At 37.5% G+C, this 20,686-nt stretch overlaps 1 protein-coding gene across 3 annotated transcripts in view; it reads left to right on the top strand.

Moving 5' to 3' along the window:
- The window catches only part of BCAS3 (BCAS3 microtubule associated cell migration factor), a 573,053-nt gene that overhangs the window by 207,559 nt on the left and 344,808 nt on the right, over positions 1-20,686 (top strand). For all 3 annotated transcript variants that reach the window (XM_060290805.1, XM_030881822.2, XM_060290806.1), the window contains exon 15: positions 2,039-2,303. In XM_060290805.1, coding sequence (XP_060146788.1) covers positions 2,039-2,303 — 265 coding nt within the window. The remainder of the gene's footprint in view (positions 1-2,038; positions 2,304-20,686) is intronic.

Here is a 20,686-nt window from a genome sequence, read left to right on the forward strand (position 1 = left end):
GTTCAAGTTGTCATCATTAGATTGATATGAAGATGAAAGTAATAAATTCAGTTTGCTAATTTGAAAATACTGGGACTTCTGTATTTCAGTACCTGATAAATGTCATACAATTTGGTGACTAACTTTACCTAGATCAAGTTTGTGGCCAGTCAGTTTTTCTGTAAAATTTTTTTCTACAAACATAGCTGCATTCATTGATTTACATATATTTTCTATGGCTACTTTGTCACTGGAAGGGCAGGGAAATAGCTGAGCGAGACCGTATGGCCTGTAGTGTTTGCCAACCACTGCAAATACGTAAGTTTTTTCTTTTTTTTTTCATTGTTATCAGAGTGGTTTTTTTTAAATTGAATAAGTTTAACATGTAACATTGTGTAAATTTAAGGTGTACAACTTGTTACTTTGATACATTTATACATTGCAATGTGATTGCCATTGTACCCATATTTATCACATTATATAACTGTACAATATTATTGTCTATATCAGTATACTGTGCATTAGATCCCTATGGCTTATTTACTACTCGTTATAAATTTGTACTCTTAAACACTGTCAGTCTTATCCCCGCCTCACATCCCCTGGTAACCACCATATTTTACTCTGTTTTTTACAGGTTTGCTTTTCTTAGATTTCACATATAAGTGATACTGTAAAGTTATTTCTCTGTCTGACTTACCACATTTAGCATTATGTGTTCAAGGTCCATCCATGCTGTCACAGTTAGGAGGATATCCATTTTTCTCATGGCTGAAATATTCTGTTGTGTATATATACATGCCACATCTTTTTTCTCCATTCATCTGTTGATGGACATTTGGATTGTCATTTGGGTGTTTTTGAGACATTTTCTCTTCCCACCTCTCTTTAGGGTCCTATATCTGTGTCTGTTGAAGAAACTTCTACTTAACTTTCCTTCAGTTACCCTCATCTCCACTGCACATCCATTCCCCTGCATTCACTCCCACAATCATCCTTCCAGAATTGAAATCTTGACTCCTTATTTCTTAAATAAAATCCAGACACCTCTTGCGCTGGCTTTTGCTCACTCTCATGTTGTTTCTGACATACTGAACTACTTGCTCATCATTTCCATCTTATGTCTCTGCATCTATATCAAAAGTAGAATATCTGCATATATCTAAATTAGAATGTCCATCGCTCCTTTCTTTGTAAGTATATCTTACTTCAAAACTCAGTTCCAGAACCCAGAGCTATTCAGATCATGTGTTTTTGGTGCCACTCCTAACCCTCTACCTTCTTGAACATCTCCTTTTCACCTCTCAGAAGCAGATTTCATATTTTCCTTCCTTTTTGTTACCACTGTGCCTCAAATGTAAGACAGTTATTTCATTTTTATATGTTATATTTTTGCAAATTTCTTATGTCTTTTCTTCCTGGTAGGCTGTGAGCCCAAGGACGATTTCTTACCCACCTCTTTTCCTAGTGTTTATTAGCAGGGTACCCAGTGAGTATTCGTTGAGTGAATGATTGGATTAATAACTTCACCTGCTTTGTATAATGTATGTTTTAATTTTTACTCTTCTATGCTTTTTTGGAAGGTAAATTCCTTTAAAGAAATGAACATTATCCATATATCTTTTTTTTTTAATATAGCTCTATAGGGTAAAACCACCTAGGTCCTATTTTCTGACTTGGCACTGTATACAGCAAGGGACAGAATTCCCTCTTGTAAATCTTATCAAATCCCTTATGTGGAGTTTTGATCAGTATTCACCATGAATCTGATCTTTAGATGAAACATTTTGAAAATATAATCTGGTGTTAGGTAAATTTGGTAACCAGGCAGGCATTTCTTTTCTAAAAATAAATAATTAATTAATTATATTATTTATTATTATTTATTTGGTTGGTTTTGGCTGCTTTGGGTCTTTTTTGGCAGATTCTTAACCACTGCACCACCAGGGAAGTCCCCAGGCAGGCATTTCTGTTCATATTTAGTAATATGTTTGTGATATTCCTAGGTAAATCCAAATAGTTTCAATCTTTTTTTTGTTTTTCCTTGTTTCATTTCTAGGTACAAGACATATGCTTCAGCCATGACTGTCGCTGGGTTGTGGTCAGTACACTCCGGGGGACTTCCCACGTTTTCCCAATCAACCCTTATGGTGGCCAGCCTTGTGTTCGAACACATATGTCACCACGAGTGGTAAATCGTATGAGCCGTTTCCAGAAGAGTGCTGGGCTGGAAGAGATTGAACAGGAACTGACGTCTAAGCAAGGAGGTCGCTGTAGCCCTGTTCCAGGTCTATCCAGCAGCCCTTCTGGATCTCCTCTGCATGGTAAACCCAGTTTTCTCTCTCTCCACTATTCCCAACAGTACTTCTTCCCTTTATCTTTCATTTTCGAGATCTGGAATAAAATTAACCCATTTTTCTAATTCATTCATATGAAGATAAGATCTTGGCCTCATTTGGGGACCTTCTTTTTTTTTTAATTTATTTATTTTGTTTGTTTATTTTTGGCTGTGTTGGGTCTTCATTGCTGTGCCTGGGCTTTCTCTAGTTGCAGCGAGTGGGGGCTTCTCTTCGTTGTGGTGCACAGGCTTCTCATTGCGGTGGCCTCTCTTGTTGCAGAGCACAGGCTCTAGGTGCACGAGCTTCAGTAGTTGTGTTGTGCGGGCTCAGTAGTTGTGGCTCACGGGCTCTAGATCACAGGCTCAGTAGTTCTGGTGCACGGGCATAGTTGCTTTGCGGCATGTGGGATCTTCCCGGACCAGGGATCGAACCCATGTCTCGTGCATTGTCATTAACCACTGCGCCACCAGGGAAGCCCGGGAACATTCTTAATTTATTAAATCATTTAATAAATTGAAGTTAATATAGTAATGGTGACCATTACCATACTACATTAGCTCCCTAACTTTTTTTTTCAACTTTAAATTAAATATTTATTTATGTGATTATGTTTTAAATATGTCTCTGCCACCAGGCTATTAGTTCTATTAAATGCCCATTCTGTATGAACAGAACTTATTACAGTGCCTGCCAGGCGCAGAGTAAATGGAGATCTGTTGAATGAATGAACGGATGGATGGATGGATGGATGGATGGAGGAGTGTGTGAGTGAGCGAATATGGAAACAGTAGTCCCCAGGCTTCAACATTCCCGTTGTGCTGGGAACTCTGCCTTGCATTTTTTGATAAGTTCTCTCCTTCTTCCCCAATGACTGCCCCCTTCCCCCACCCTAGCAGAGGCCACACCACTCTCCTTGGCCCCAGGGGAAGCACCAGATCTCTTCAGCTCACTTGCCGCACTCAGCTAACTCCCTAACTTTTTCAGTATATAAGAATTACTTGATGTCATATGTATGGAATATGATGTTCAAGACTATTTTCATAAATTTGGAGATTGAATCTTATATCTATAGATCTTTTCCAGAAAACTCTGGCTTTAACCAGAATCAGTGCTGTAGTTCATTAAGAAATATTTATTGTTGGAGAGGAATAATCTTGAGTCGTATGTATTTTAGAGCAGCATTTGCATTTTATTTTAAAATACTAGGTTGGCCAAAAAGTTTATTTGGGTTTTCGTAAGATGTTACGGAAAAATCCGAACGAACTTTTTGGCCAACCCAATACATCTTTGGGGGATTTCTAAAAAACCCACGTATCAGTCAGTATTTTATCTAGAGCAAATAGTTGTGTAACCGTCACTCCAACCAATAAAGGAAACATTACTAGAACTCCATATTTGTGCCCCTTTTCCATAAAAGTAAGCTGTGATTCTGACTTTCAGGGTAATCACTTCCTTACTTTTTTTTAAAAACAGAGTGTGTATATATTCATATATTCAACTTCTTTAACATGTTTGTGAGATTAATTCATGTATTTTTATGTAGGTTTAATTCATTTATTTCCATTGCTCTTACATATTCCATTGTACAAATATATTTTTACTTATTTATCCTTTCTCCTACTGTTGATGTATATTTGGGTGGTTTCTGATGTGGAGCTATTATGTATAATGAAGAGATGAAAATTTTTGTCCTTGTTTCTTAGTGCAGATGTGTGCTTATTTTTGTCTTGTTTTTGTTTTTTAACATCTTTATTGGAGTATAATTGCTTTACAGTGGTGTGTTAGTTTCTGCTGTATAACAAAGTGAATCAGCTATACATCTACATATATCCCCATATCTCCTCCTTCTTGCGTCTCCCTCCCACCCTCCCTATCCCACCCCTCTAGGTGGTCACAAAGCCCCGAGCTGATCTCCCTGTGCTACGCGGCTGCTTCCCACTAGCTATTGGTTTTGTATTTGGTAGTGTATATATGTCCATGCCACTCTCTCACTTTGTTTTATTTTTGAATTGAAGTGCTGGATAACAACGTATGTGAATCTTGGCCTTGATAATACCAGAATGGTTGTACCCACCAGAATGAGAGAAGATATTCATTGACATTAGATGACACTTTGTTTTTTGGAGTATTGCAGTTTCTCCTTGACAGATGACCAATTTAGATTTTTAAGTATAGGGAATTTTATAGAGCGAGATTATGGTTCCTACAGAAAACAACCCTTATTTAATTGATTTGACATTCACATGACATAAAATTAACCATTTAGATGTTAACAATTCAGTGGGATTTATTACATCACAATATTATGCAACTACCGCTTCTGTCTAGTTCCAAATATATTGTCTTCACCCCAGATGAAAACTGCATATTCTTTTTCTTTTTTTTGGGCTGCACAGCATGGCCTGTGGGCTCTTAGTTCCCCAATCAGGGATCTAGTCCGTGTCCCCTGCATTGGAAGGGCGGAGTCTTAACTGCTGGACCGCCAGGGAAATCCCCCAAACTGCATATTCTTTAAGCAGTTCCTCCCCACCCCTCTGTCCCCAAGCCCGTAGCAACCACCAGTCTGCTTTCCATCTCAATATATACCTGTTATGGGTATTTCATATAACTGCAGTCATAAAATATGTGACCTTTTGTTTCTGGCTTCTTTTGCATAGCATAATGTTTTAAAAGTATAGCCACATTGTAGTATGTGTCAGTACTTCATTACTTTTTATGGTTGAATAATATTCCATTACATGTATGTACCATAGTTTTTTATCCGTTCATCCATTGATGGATATTTGAGTTGTTTCCACCTTTTGATTTTGTGGATAGTGCTGTTATGAACATGTGTGTACAAGTACTTGTTTGAGTACATCTTTGCAGTTCTTCTGGCTATATCCCTAAGAAGTTAAAGAAGCTAAAATGCTTCTGCTTGAACACACATCCTTTTGTAATACCTAATCAATTCAACATATGTATTTTTTCTGGAGGAAGTTTTAAGATAGACTGAAAAAATATATTGGTAAATAGAATCCTGGGGAGAAATTCTGCAACTCAAAACAGTTTGGGACCTTTGTTTTCTGCTTAGATGATATTTTGTGCTTTGGCCCTATTATAATTTTTTTAATATTTATTTTTATTTGTGTTTGGCTGCATTGAGTCTTAGTTGCAGCATTCAGGATCTTTCATTGTGGCGCACAGGCTCCAGAGCACGTTGGCTCTGTAGTTGCTGTGTGCAGGCTTTCTAGTTGTGGCACGCAGGCTGTCTAGTTGTGGCACTTGGGCTCTCTAGTTGTGTCACGTGGGCTTAGTTGCCCCCCAGCGTGTGGGATCTTAGTTCCCCGACCAGGGATCAAACCCGCACCCCCTGCATTGGAAGACAGATTCTTAACTATTGGACCACCAGGGAAGTCCCTGGCCCTATTATTTATTTATTTATTTAGAAGTATTTTTTTTTATTAATTAATTTATTTGTTTTTGGCTGTGTTGGGTCTTTGTTGCTGCTCATGGGCTTTCTCTAGTTACGGCAAGCGGAGGCTACTCCTTGTTGCAGTGCACAGGCTTCTCATTGCGGTGGCTTCTCTTGTTGCGGAGCATGGGTTCTAGGTGTACAGGCTTCAGTAGTTGTGGTACACGGGCTCAGTAGTTGTGGCTCGCGGGATCTAGAGTGCAGGCTTAGTAGTTGTGGTAAACGGGCTTAGTTGCTCTGTGGCATGTGAGATCTTCCCAGACCAGGAATCAAACCCGTGTCCCCTGCATTGGTAGGTGGATTCTTTTTTTTCTTTCTTTTTTTTGCAGTACGTGGGCCTCTCACTGTTGTGGCCTCTCCCGTTGTGGAGCACAGGCTCCGGACGTGCAGGCCCAGCAGCCACGGCTCACGGGCCTAGCCACTCCGCGGCATGTGGGATCTTCCCGGACTGGGGCATGAACCCGTGTCCCCTGCATCGGCAGGCAGACTCTCAACCACTGTGCCACCAGGGAAGCCCGATAGGTGGATTCTTAACCACTGCGCCACCAGGGAAGTCCCTGGCCCTATTATTTTTATAAGAACAGTTATTATTCATGTATATTTAACTAGTGATCCATGATCTTTGAGGTTGAAATAAGTCCTGGGTGAAAACTGTCATTTAAAAAAGTATTGGGACTTCCCTGGTGGTCCAGCGGGTAAGACTTCACGCTCCCATTGCAGGGGGCCTGGGTTCGATCCCTGATCGGGGAACTAGATCCTGCATGCACGCTGTAACTAAGAGTTTGCATGACGCAACTAAGAGTATGCATGCCACGACAAAGATACCATGGCCGTAACATAGATGCCGTGTGCTGCAACTAAGACCCGGTGCAGACAAAAGAAATAAATAATAAATAAATAAATATTTTTACAAATAAAAATCATAAAAAAGTATTTAAAATTTAAAAAAAAGTTTAGAAAGCTATGAGATATTCATGTTTTCAGCCATTTGCAAGAAATTTTACTTCAGAAATAATTACTTACATTCTTAGGTGTGACTGTTTTGTCATATAACTAAATGGTAGTATAGGTTCTTTGAGGGCCTTGCTTTTTGTGTTAAATATTTTTCTTAACTTGAATTTCACCATACAGTTTATGGAGCGAGATTTAGTGTGCACATTGGGCAGCTAGATTGGCCAGAGAACCAGCTGTATTAGTAGAAAAATTTGGAAGAATTTATAGTCTTTATGCATCTTCAGAGAGCATTCTTTTGAGTTCCTTTTTTCTTCCTCTTCTTCCTTCTCTAATAAGCATACCACATACCAGGTTCTGTGCTAGGCTTTGGGCATACTGTGCACAGAAATTAAGGTCATCTCTGCCCTTGTCTAAGGGAACAAAACGGATATTGAATGACTGAATGAATACCTTTCAATATATTTTTGCTGAAGGGTGCAAAGTGCCAGTCAGTTAAGGATTTGTCATTTGTAAAAGATCAAACAGTTGAAGAGTAATATTGTCAAAATATATTATTTTCTCTCAGCATTATTGTTTTCACAGCTTTCTTCATATTTTTCCATAAAACTAAGAGAAGGCATCTCAGAGAGGAGATTATAGACAGTTTAGCAGTACTGCAGTTCTTAAATTCCCTGTTGAAAGCAAGGAATTTCAGGAGACGTTTTCCTCCTGATAACACATGCTAAATTTTTATTATGTTGGAATTTCACCCCCTTTTTCTGTAGTTTTTTCATTTTTAAAGTGCAGACATTAGAGTGATGGTCATTTTTCTTTATGTTCTTTTTGTACCTTACATGTCAAAACAAAATGGGCATTGTTGTTGGTTAGTTCTAAAAATGATGTAGTTACAGTTTGTGTGGATAAACAATCTGATGCTAGTCAAAAACAATGTAAACGTTTGAACAGGGAGGGATTCATCTTGAAAATGAATCATGGTTTGGCGGTTATTGCTGTTGTTTGTCTGTGCTCTTTTTAGCAAAGTAAAGGAAACTGTTAAATAACAGTTGATATAAGGATATTTCCTTTTTACTCTCTGGATGCAATCCAGTTTAGGTTAGGATTATTTTATCTATTTGCCATTTTTACTTAACAGAGGATGTTTATTTATTTGAAATATACTTTCTCTAAATATCTCTTTCATTTCTGGTCTTGTTGCCTGGACCTTAGTCTTAAGGAGTTCTTAAGATCCGTGAACATGGATAGGAAAATATTTCATCTTTAGGATTACTATCCTCTACCCAAAAGTAAATGTTTTCTTTCATTATGAATATAGACAACACATGACAGTTATAGCAGCAGTACTTGTGACATTGTCACCAATAAAAACACAGATGTTTTTGTATCACATTATATACAAAGAAATCTTGAAATGTTTTGTCGAGATGTATTTTGAAATATTGTTTATGCTCACCATTGCTTGGAAATTTTATATATATATATAATGTAATAATATTACTGATTTTAATATTACATATATTACTATAGCAGAACTTAATTTTTAAAATAAACTGATAGCTATACTTCAGTATAATAATATGGTTTTCTTTGTAATTCTGTGTATTGTATCCCATGCATTTAAATTATCATTCTGAGAAAGAGTCCACAGGCTTTTCCAGGTTGTCCAAGTAGTCCATGACAAAAGTGATTAAGAACCTCTTATCATCATTTCTTACCTCATCTGTTTCTGTAGCCTCCAGCCTTCTTTTTTTCTTTTAACTATCGCAAGCATTTTCTTTGTTAACCGTAAGTAGGATAATATTCCACTTTTCTGCTTTCAGTCTTTCAGTGTCTCACCATGCTTTTAGGATGTTAGGGAAGGTTCCATCTCACTCTCAGCTTCTTGTTCCACCACACCTACATTTCTGTACCCTTCCCTGAAAATGCCACATGTATTCATTTCTTGGCACCTTTTAAGTTTGCATACTCTTCTCAAACTAATTTTTATTCCCTTGGATGCCTGCTGAAACCCTACTTCATTATGATCTAGCTAAAAGTATCACTTCATCTCTTCAGCCTCTTATTTTGTTTGTTTTTTATTTATTTATTTTTGGCCACGTTGGGTCTTCGTTGCTGCACGTGGGCTTTCTCTAGTTGTGGTGAGCAGATGCTACTCTTCGTTGCGGTGCTCAGGCTTCTCATTGTGGTGGCTTCTCTTGTTGCAGAGCATGGGCTCTAGGTGCGTGGGCTTCAGTAGTTACGGTGTGCGAGCTCAGTAGTTGTGGCTCGTGGGCTCTAGACCGCGGGCTCAGTAGTTGTGGCGCGTGGGCTCAGTTGCTCTGCAGCATGTGGGGTCTTTCCAGACCAGGGATCGAACCTGTGTCCCCTGCACTGGCAGGTGTATTCTTAATTGTGCTACCAGGGAAGTTCCTCTTCAGCCTCTTTTAAACACCTCTTTATGTTGTATGTTCTGTATCAGTCTTGGTATTGGCACTATGAATGTGATTTTATTATATTTTAATGTTAGTTGTTCATATTAACATATGTTAATATGTTCATTGACATGCCTGTGTCTCCCAGTAGATTTACCTCCATGAAGAGAGGGTCTTTTTCTTGTTTATATTTGTATCTTGGCACCTCATATAGTATTTGGTAAAATGTAGATTCTAAGGCTTCAAACCAAAGTTTTCAAAGTTATTAGAACTTAGAAGTTCTAATAAAAACAGTTTATTACTTGTCAGAATGAAGAGATTTTCATTCATGGTAACATTGCTTTTCATTTTAACATCTGTAAGATTCTTTCATTTTATTCAAGAACTATTAATTAGTGTTACTATGTCCAGGCACTGTTCCTGAGCTGTAGGATACAGCAGTGAATAAAAGAGGAAAACATCCCTGTTCCCATGGAGCTGACTTTCCAGTGGCGGGATATGTGATGCATAGAATAGATGATAGGTGAATGGATGGATGGATTCATGGATTCATGGATTCATGGATGGATGGATGGACAAATGGATGGATAAACAGGTAGTTTTATACGCTATGGAGAAAAGTAAAGGAAGGGGAATAGGGCATGCCTGGAGAAGATTGCAGTTTGAAATTAGGATGCTCCTGGCAGGCCTTACTGAGTTGATGACATTTGAATAAAGATCTGATGGAAGTGTGGGAGAAAGTCATGCAGATGTCTGTGGAACATGTTCCAGGCAGAAGAAACAGTCAGTGTAAAATCCCTGAGCTGGGAATCTGTCTGGAGTGTTCATGGAGAGGCAAGGAGGCCCATGTGGCCAAGGAACAGTGTACAAGGTGCAGAGTAGAAGATGAGGTCGGAGAGGGAATGCGGCCAGATCATGTCAGCCTTTGACTTTTACTCAGAGTAAAGTGGAAAAGCTGTGGAGGGTTTTGGGTGACGGGGTCAGATTGTGGTTTGACAGGAGCAGAATGGTGATCTGTATTGAGAACGCACCATCTGCAGTCTGACAAGAGTAGAAGTCTAGTGAGACCAGTTAGGAGAGCATTGCAGAAATCCAGGAGAGAAAAGAGAGGAGTCAGGGTGACCAGTAAGGCTTTCGGCCCGAACAGCTGGAAGGGTGCGACTGCCATCACATGAAATGAGGACCACGAGGATAAAGCAGCTCTGGGGATAGAGACAGATCAGGACTTTTGGACATGTTTAGTTTAAGATGTGTCTTGACCTCCTAGTGATGTTAGGTAGGTAGTTGGTTTTATGAATCTGGAGTTCAGTGGGAAGGAATAGGCTGAGAATAAATGCTGTGGAGGCATAGATAAAAAAAAGCCAAAGCAGGATGAGATCACCTAGTAAGTGAATGAGTATGAAAAGAAGATGAAGATGTCCCAGGACTGAGCCTGTGACATAGAAGGAAAACCACACATGAGAAATCCTATAAGCCAAATGAAGACATTGGTTTTTTTTTCCTGAGAAAAGGGAATGATTAATGTGTTAAATTCTGCTGATAGGTCAATTAAGATAAGGACTGAGAAAAAGATAGAATACCATCAAATTTAGTCATGTAGAGGACATGTAGCTTTGATAAGAGCAAGTTTTGTTGAAGCGGTAGGGGCCTGATAAGAGAGGATTTTATTAAGGACGGGAAGAGAGAAATTGGAGGCCAGTATTGACAGGCCTTTCAATGAGCATTGATGAAAAGGGGAACAGGAAAATGGGGAAAAGTTAGAGGGCAAAGAGGAGATTGCCTCTGTTTCTCATAGAAATAGGAGGTGAGCATGTTTGCAGGTGAATAGTCCTCTAGGAGATGAGGCATTCCCTTTACCAGTTAGTAAATTTTTGCTGAATGAAGAAACCATTTCTGCCACTATTGTTTATGCTCCAAGCAAATTTAATTACTTGCTTTTGCTTTTCAGCTTCAATCAACACCTTGTTCCTGCGTCTGAATTGTTTTCCGCTTATTTCTTCAGGTAAACGTGGAATGAATCTTTGAAGCTCAGCTCAGCTCAGCGCACAGTGTGCTTTTCTCCCTCTTAACATAAAGTGTCTAACTTTGGTATTTGTTTCTTCTGTAAGCTATTTATCCATACTTATCACTTCCTGCCTTCTACCTATTATTTTCGATGATCTCCATTTTTAACTGTAACTTCCTTGGGGAGGCAGTTGGAGGACCTGGAGTCTGACTTCCTGTGGTAGAACCTCTGTGACTTTCTGGCTCCGTAAATTTAGACAGATTACTTAATCTACCTGTGCCTTAATTTTCTGTCAGTAAAATGGGGATAATAAAATTACCTACCTTAGAGAGTTACTGTGAGGATCAAAGCATTTTGAATAGTGTCTGACACACATGAAATAACTCAGGAAAAGATTAGCTGCTATGATTAATTTCATTATTGATACTGATTATTACTAAGGAGGTATGTAGGACTGATTCATTATTCATATTTTTGTATAGTGGCTCTTATGCAGAAAAGAGAATAAATGAAGAATTCACCAAATAATAAGTGACTGAAATATAATCGTGACCTTATTGTGCATAGGCTTTTGTAGCATTATTAGACTCAGTATTGATGAGTTGACTTCTGACATTGTTTCTGAAATGAAGGTACACCCAACGCAAAATTGAAAGTGAAGGTAGTATTATTTTTTCTTTTTCATCTGTTTTTACTCATTGTAATACCATACATTAGGAAATATAGTTGTATAAATTAATCTACCCATTCTCTAGCCTTTGCATTTCTTTATTTTGCAAATTAGTTTTCCAGTTTAGGTTCAAGAATATGACAGTCACTATGTGATAGGGCTTTTAAGGAATTTGTTTTTTTCCTATTTCCATTGCGTTAACAGAGGGATTCTGGATTTACTTCAGCAGTTCTCGGAAGTGTCGCCTTCCCATTAACTCATTGGTCCTGAAGGGAGGAGTCATCATTGAGTCACAGCTTTAGGCATCTGAATTCCAGATTCTACTTCTTCTAAATGGAAGGAATGGATGAGACTCTGGGTCCTGTAGAGGGGGCCTCTGATTTCTTGGGCTTGAAGCCTCACTATTTTAATAAACTGCTTCTAAGTAACTGGTAGCATCACTTTTCTTCCTAGCATCTGTATGAGGCATTCTTTTTTTTTTTTTTTTTTTACCACTCAGAAACTGTGTTTATAGCTTTCATTTGCTGGTTTATTGTAATTACTTTTGTTGATCAGTAGTTTTCTTGATACAGACCACATCACAACTGTAAATACAAAGCAACCGCCCATTTCAGCCTTATATAGTTTCACCTACTTAAGACAATCAATAATAATGTGATGTTTTTTGACTTCTCTTTCCACATCACTGTTTACTTGTGGATTGAAGTTTCCATTTGTATGTTTTAATTTTTGCCAAGAAAAATCAATCATGTGCACTGTAGCTCTGCTTTAAATTTTATGCCTCATATGACACAGCGTATATATATATATATATATACGGTATATACATGTAAATGGATAAAAATCTTCTTTTAGGCTATCTTAGTTTAGTACCTGGGTTTTTTACTGGTTGCATGTACTTTCTTGTAGTTCAGATGAAGTTTTTAATCTATTGTTTTGAAGTCTATTAAAGTTTTCCTAGTGAATTTGTGTCTTTACATCTATACACCAAAATCATGCATATTTAAAATATTTTCATGTCACTTCCTATTGTTTCTCAGAACAGATGAGTTCTTTAGGGAAAGTGGATTGAAAAGAGAAGCCTTATAATTAATACCATCCTGAAAAGTTCTTTTATTTCAGAAGCCCTAATTGGAGAAACCATCTACTAAGTAAAGATAGCATCATTTTTTAATAGACGGTTTTATAGAGCAGTTATAGGTTCACAGCAAAATTGAGAGGAAGTTTCAGATAACATAGTTTTTGAGGAAAATAAAATTACCTGTGGAGTATCTTCTAACACTCTTATATTGTCTCTAAATTATACTTTATGTTAAATTTAATACTATAAAAACTGATTAAAGTCTATTTGAATGCTTTATCTCTTGTCTGTTATTTGGAATATGCTACACTTTTTTCTCTCGTTTTTATTCCTTAAAATAAATGCTGGCTCAGGTAGTTAGCACTTGGAGCTAAACTGTCATGTTTTGTTTTCCTCTTTACTGTTCGTGAAATATTTTGTGTTTTCTCTGTATTTTTAACACTGGCACATCATAGACTCCAGGTTTGTTGTTTTGTTTTTAAATGGTTAATGAGACATGCCTCTAGAGGGCGATCTTTTCTAAACTTTCCTGTGATGGCAATCATGGCAACCCTGGCATGAACTTGGTGTACTATGGTTGTTGATGTTGTCTAAGATTTTATAATAACCTAGCTTCCTTTTCATGATGTTTTCTATGATTTATTCCTCAAAGTCTTATTAGAGAATTGGACTTTTGAAATATATTACTATCAATTATTATCTAGTTTTAGTACCCCGTCCAGGTACCTAGCTCCTATGAATGAATGGAGGGAACTCTTTTAGTTAATCATCTGAGTAAGTGGTTTCTGTATGTTCTAAAAGATCCTTTCTTTGTTTCTCTATACATTGCTATTCAAGGACCTATCTCTGTATTTTATGGGACCAGAGTGATTACACTCTACTACTGAGGCATCATTAGGCCTTATACTTAATCTCTGCTTCTCTTTTCTGTTAACATTCATTGTAGTTTTATTGTTTTTGTTTACCTATTCAATATATAATTTTTGTATCAAAGCAATACATACATTTATTATAAAAGTCAAATAATGCCACAATTTTATAAAGAAAAATTGCACTCTCCTGCACCCACTTCTCCCTCTCAGAGTCTGCTTCTTTCAGTTCTTCATAATTTATTTCTTGCTGTTTTCTTTTTTTTGCCCCTTTCTGGAAATCATTTTGGTTGGATAATGGATCACCTACACTGAACCCCTAACTTTCTTTTCTATTTCCTGTCTCTTTGTCTTTTTGTTTTACTTTAAGAGAATATCCCCAACTTTATCTCCTAACCTTCTTATTAGATTTTTATTTGTGCAATATGTTTTTAATAACCTTTCCTATGAATGTTTCTCTTATTTTCACATCCTTTTCTTATTTCACAGATGTAAAATTGTTTATCTCTTTAAAAGATAGTTATAATTTTGGATGCACTTATTTGCTCCTGGTAGTATCTCTGTTTCCTCTGAGTTCCTTTTTCAGTTTTTTTTGTGGTCATCATTATCTTTCATCTTGGACTCTCAACCCTGATTGTACATTATAATTTACCTGGATAGATTAAAAAAGTACTGATGCCTAGGCCCAATCTCAGACTGATTAAACTAAAATACTGGCCGGAATGTGTAGGAATCCTTGGCTGATCATTCTTATTTTTTATTTTATTTAAAAAAATTTATTATTATTTGATTTATTGTGTTATTTCATATTTATTCACCTAATCAACACATCCATACTAAAGAACTGATTGGAAGCTCTTTGAGCACAAGTAGCTCATACCAGTTTATAGGTCCAACTGGTCTATCAGTTTTATTAGGGTACCCCCCAATCAATAGTATTTGTAGATCTTTTCACTTTGACTGGTCAGTTTCCCCACGAAGGAATTCTCTAGAAACGTTCTGGCAATAGAATTACAAGTTAATTTTCAGGGAGTTGACCCTTCAACATTGTTTTAGTCTGGTGATTAGAATAACTAATTACAAGAGGATTTGGCTTACCTATTTGCATGTTAAGTTAGCCTTTTCCAGTGAGGAAGACGATTAAGTAAGAAAATTCTGGTCAGGTTCCATTGAAATATTTTTTCAAAATTTGGTTTTAGAAAAATTGGAGGGGGAGAAGAGAGAAGGAATTGGGCTTCTTAGGATACACAATGACCAGTGTCTTCATGAGTGACCCAAATAAACAGATTTAGAAATCATGAGACTTGGGAGTAGCAGCCATGAGCAGTCTTGAACTTAAAAATCTGAGCAGGAAGTAAAAATATGACTGCTGGCTTATAGTTTGTAAACTACAAAAGGGTACGGAGAGTGAAGTCGCTGCTGTGCCAGCATTACACATACTGAGAAATAGAAACCGTTATGGTTCTTAGCATAATAGGTTCTTAGCATAAAATGACATTTAGAATTTGGAAGAGGATGAGAAAAGGAAAGGGATTTAAGGTTCATTGAAAGAGGTATTAACATTGGATGATGTGTTTTTGCAGGTGAGAATATTGAAGCTAGAATGAGGCACAAGAGTGAAACTATTTCAAAATGGATAGAGTGGATTTAGTGTGGGCATTGTTGTTGTTGGCAGCTTCAGAAGAGACAGGCCATTCCCTTTTCAGTGTTGAGAAGCATCATGAGTAGGGAATTCTTAACAAATGTTCAATAATATTTCACTCCTGTCCAATTTGGAATGGATTGAAATGTGTACGCTTTTGAAAAAATCATGGATGAAAGAAAATATAAAACAACAGTACTGATAAATGATTATGGTTTTCTGGCAATAACCCAGCTGATTAAGAATAAGTGTTTCTGCTAAGGCAGAAGAATTACAGGGAAAGAAGTAGAGTCGTCATTCTCAGGTGCCCAGATATGGTCATGGTATCACTCCTCTTTGTGATTTTCATTCTCAAGGACTTTCTGTCAAAGGAGTTTTTATGCATACAGGTAAATTCATGGTTTTGCCTTTGGAAAAATAAGTTTGGAAGACAAGGACTCGAACTATTTATTAATGTTCATATGTGTACTTTGATTTCTTTCTTTTTCTTTTTTTGTCGGTGAACAATACTCTCACAAATTGTTGATAATTTAGGCAGCTATATTGAGAATGGGTTTCCTGTTTTCTTCTTGAGCAGAACATGTGAGCATATTTTGATAGAATGATATTTAAATGTTTTTAAGCTGGAAATAAAATATATGTGAGTATAAAAGGTTTTATCTTCCCTGCTGTCAAAAATGCTGATTTGGCTCTTTTGCACAGTACTCCCATCTTTGTATGGTTGTTAAAATCTGTTGCTCTTTCCCATCTGAAGGAAATGCATCTTTGACACTTCTCATGACCTGAGTCATGATGCTGAAATAGAGCCAGAAAATATCCTTAACAGTCATAAGTAAAAAGAAGGAAGGCTTCTGTGGAGTGGGGGTAAGGGAGCGGGAAGGAGGTTGTGGGGAGCATCTTTGCTATTTTGAATTATATCTTTTTGATTATTATGAAAGTTGCTTACATTTTACTATGATCGTTGTTATTCAGCAGAAAATACTTTGATTTTAATATTTAATTTTTCCTTAGTATACAGTGTTTAATGTACTGGAAAAAGACCAGTTCTGCAAATGTTAAATTATTTTGAGTCCTCCAAGTCTAAAAACATTACACCTTAAATCTTGCAACTTATTCAGTATTTTATCTTGTTACAGTGTTTCTTTTTATTTCAGTACCAGCTCCCATTTTTCCATATCTTATAGGTTCAACAGTTTTAATAGCATTATGTTTATTGAATGATGCAGATAAGTTTCCTTTTTTTTTCCTTGAACAGTGAAGTGCTTCTGTTTGATCTGTTGACATGATACAGAATTCATTGCGAGATAAGCATGGGAGATATGGGTGTGGAATATTTTCAAAAAATAATTTTAATGAGGATTTATTTATACTTTGGGGAACTCATTTAATCACAGATTTGGTCTAAGTGCTGCTAGATTATGGGATTTTTAATTCTGGGGATTTTGCACTAGGGTTATTAAATGTCTTCACTTCTGAGCACTTAGTCCCAAAACTCTACTCTTCGATTCAGAAGAGTGGGGAATTTTGAGGTTGCTTACGTCTTTAGGAATAACTTGATTCTTTTTTTTTTTTTTAATAACTTGATTCTTAAAGTAAAATCCCAAGATCTTTTTCATTTATTCTCCTTCTTTATACAAACAGTTTGCATTGTTCCCTCTACTGTTAAATATAGTCCATTGACTGTCTTCCTTGATTTTTCATTGTGGAAAGAGTGGTAAACTACAATCCTAAGGTTTAAAATGAATTAAAAATTGCTGAAACTTCTTAAATATTAAGAGCACCAGCTCTTACAAATTGTCTTCATCCCAAATCTTGGAATGCTGCAAGAATAATAAACTAAGGTAATGAACTTCCCACTTATGGGAGGAGATTTTTAAAATTCATCTTGTAAATTTGGGTTGGCTGTGTGAACAAATGGTGCCAAAAGTATAGTGGAGAGGAGATGCAGACAGAAGATTTTCATGCAGTTTATTTCAGTGCTTGTCCCCATACACTTTTTATCTCTGAAACTTTTTGGAAATATTTCCTATTTCCTCTTATTTGTATTTTTTTGAATGTTGTTTCTGACTTATCTCCCCTTCTAGGCTTATTTTTGCAGTCCAAGGATCCTTGTTCTCAGACAGCTTTAGTATCTTTTTGGAGTAGTGTAGACTAATCTTGTTCTACATATAGTTTTAGCAACAGTTACTTAGTTCCTTTTGACTTTTAATTTTTATGTGTAAATTTTCTAAATTTATTTAGTTTTGGATTAAGGAAAGAAAAACACATTTACATGTAACAGTCGTGAACACATTAAGATAATAAACTGGTAAAAAAGTATTCAGACTAGAAAAGGAAACTACCTAGCACATTGTGTATTTGAATATTTATAAATTTATATATATACTTTTAATTAATTAATTAATTAATGGCTGCGTTGGGTCTTCGTTGCTGCACACGGGCTTTCTCTAGTTGCAGCGAGCGGGGGCTACTCTTTGTTGCGGTACGCGGGCTTCTTATTGCTATGGCTTCTCTTGTTGCAGAACACGGGCTCTAGGCACGCGGGCTTCAGTAGTTGTGGAGCGCAGGCTCAGTAGTTGTGGCTTGTGGGCTCTAGAGTGCAGGCTTAGTAGTTGTGGCGCACGGGCTTAGTTGCTCTGTGGCATGTGGGATCTTCCCGGACCAGGGCTCAAACCCGTGTCCCCTGCATTGGCAGGCGGATTCTTAACCACTGTGCCACCAGGGAGCCCCTATAAATTTATATATTGATTAATATCTGAAAAATAGTACAGTTTCAAGTCTCCAGAATGTGAAGTTTTAATTCTACTGACATTTAGTTAGTACTAGTGCAAAGTTCCGTGCAGCTACTTTGTATGTAGTGGGAAGAGTAATGACAGTATCATTAAAAACCTCAACCCCATCTTGCAAAGAAAAAAAAAAATTGGGTTCTTGTTTTCAAGTTAATTTTGTGGGGAATATTTCTTATCTTTCTACCTTCCCATCCCTCCCCCAAAGTACCTGTCTGTTGTGTTGTGAACTGTTTACTTGAAAAAGCAACAAATGTTTCGCTTGAAATGCATATATGTTTTTGCAGTATCTTTGCTTCACCACCTATTACTCTCCAAAAATTTTACAGGGAGAAACAAGTCAGTGCCTAGTCAGAATTGTCCTTGAACGCTTCCTATCTTGTACTTTGTCACCAAAACTGTTTGGTTGTTCTGTTAACAGTCTTTCAAAAAATAGGGATGTATTATTCATTTTCTTTTAATTGTGTGTGTTCTGCTCTCCTTGGCTTCTGTGAACAAGCATTGCTTCCGCCCAGTTTGGTATGTGGGTCAGAAGGCACTGTTTCTCACCAGGGCGCTGCTGTTTCCTCTTCCTACTTGAGTAGATTACAGATTATACTGGAATACGCCTAAGAAAAGGTCAAAAAGGAGGGTGAAAGTCCTGGAACTGCAGCTGGGAAGCTTGTCATTCTCATCTAGGAAAGGGGAAAAAAAGAGAGAAAGAAAGAAAAAGAGAAACAGAGACTCCAATGTCAACCCCAAACAACCCACATTCAAGAAATTCCTGTTTGCACAGGATACTTTTTATATATTCCAAAAGGACTCTATTTGGTTTTGATTAAATAATTATCGAGTGTTTGGCTGAGAAAGCTTTAATGTTAAATTAGATGGCAAGCAAGTGCTAAGCAGTGTTTTTAGGTTTTCAGAGCCTACATTTCCAGGGATTGTTACAAAACAAGCTACCATTGTACCCTTTTTGACAGAGTCAAGAAGTCGGGAGCTGTTCAACTACAGAGTTAACTTAGTTAAACTCATTGGTATATTTTGGATTTTTATCCCTGTCAATTCCACAGCAGGATACTAAAAGCAGACCGAACGTTTTGGTCTTCTGTGGAAAGCAAAAAGCACCAAAAAAGCCCCATATGAACTTGTTACCTGATTTTTATTTTGGAAAGACATGATGTTGGGAGTAGACCATCTACATGAGGTCTTAGAGTAAAGAAGTTGGTTGAAGTAGGATAATAATGGGATATTTGGGAATAGGGTTCTTCCTATATATTTATCTTCTCAGGGGTGCCAGGTTGTCACATCCACATTGCCTCTTAGTGTGCCTCGTTACTCCAATTTCAAAATGTAAGGGTTCAAAATATTAGCAGACCAAGGACACTGACTGAGAGGTTTATATCCTAGAACAAGAGTGGATCTTGTGGACAGGTGTGTGGAAGGGTGATGAGAACAGAATTTGAAACTATTGTAGGAGTCTCGTTTCTATATGTTTCTTTAGTAAACCTTCAGAAAAAATGGAGTGCCCAAAGGAATGAAGTCTGTGTCCATGTTAAGGGTCAAAAAGTGAGAAGATGGGCTTCCCTGGTGGTGCAGTGGCTGAGAGTCCGCCTGCCGATGCAGGGGACACGGGTTCATGCCCCGGTCCGGGGGATCCCACATGCCGCGGAGCGGCTGGGCTCGTGAGCCATGGCCACTGGGCCTGCGCGTCCGGAGCCTGTGCTCCGCGGTGGGAGAGGCCACAGCAGTGAGAGGCCCGCGTACCACAAAAAAAAAAAAAAAGTGAGAAGATAATGCAGACCTCCTAAAAGCTGTGCTCTCCCTTAGGACACCATCAACACTGCCTAGTGTCATTTTGCTTTTTTCCACATGAACCTTTGCCATTTTTATGTTTATCCCTGCATCCCTAATGACAATAAAAGACAATGCTTCTTTATCCTCCACACTCTCCATTTGGTCCCCTTGATTCCATTGTAGTTCTTATTTTCTTACACCTCTGTTCCTAGAATCTTCCTCAGACCCTCATTAGCAGTAATTTGTAGCTTGTGCCTCTAGAATCCTATAACAAAAAGTTTTCTCTTTTTCACTGAAATGATACCGTTTTAAGGTACTTTCTCACCTACAACTCTGATTCCTTGATTGCTTAATGTTATTTTAACTGAACTCATTCATCTTACTTCGCTGTATGGTAAGATAGGGAAATTTTTTAAAGGGGAGGGAGGAGGCCTATAATTGCATTTACGTCTTATTTTTCCTCTTCTGGTTTGCATTTGAGAAGAAATGAAGGTGTACACACAGATACACTGGTATTAACTTTAATATTTAGCATAATCTGAAATGGGCAGTAATCTCAGGACCTTGCTGGCTTTTAGAAATTTCTTGTGGCTGGCACTTTGCCACATTCACATGTTCTCACATCATGCATTCAGAAGCTAAGAATACCAACCTGGCAGCTTCTGCAGGGAGGGTAAAGATAAAACAGAAAGGAGTCTAGCTTTGCAGCCACATTACCTGGGA

Source organism: Globicephala melas, chromosome 20 (assembly GCF_963455315.2).
Source record: "Globicephala melas chromosome 20, mGloMel1.2, whole genome shotgun sequence".
Lineage (NCBI taxonomy): Eukaryota > Metazoa > Chordata > Mammalia > Artiodactyla > Delphinidae > Globicephala > Globicephala melas.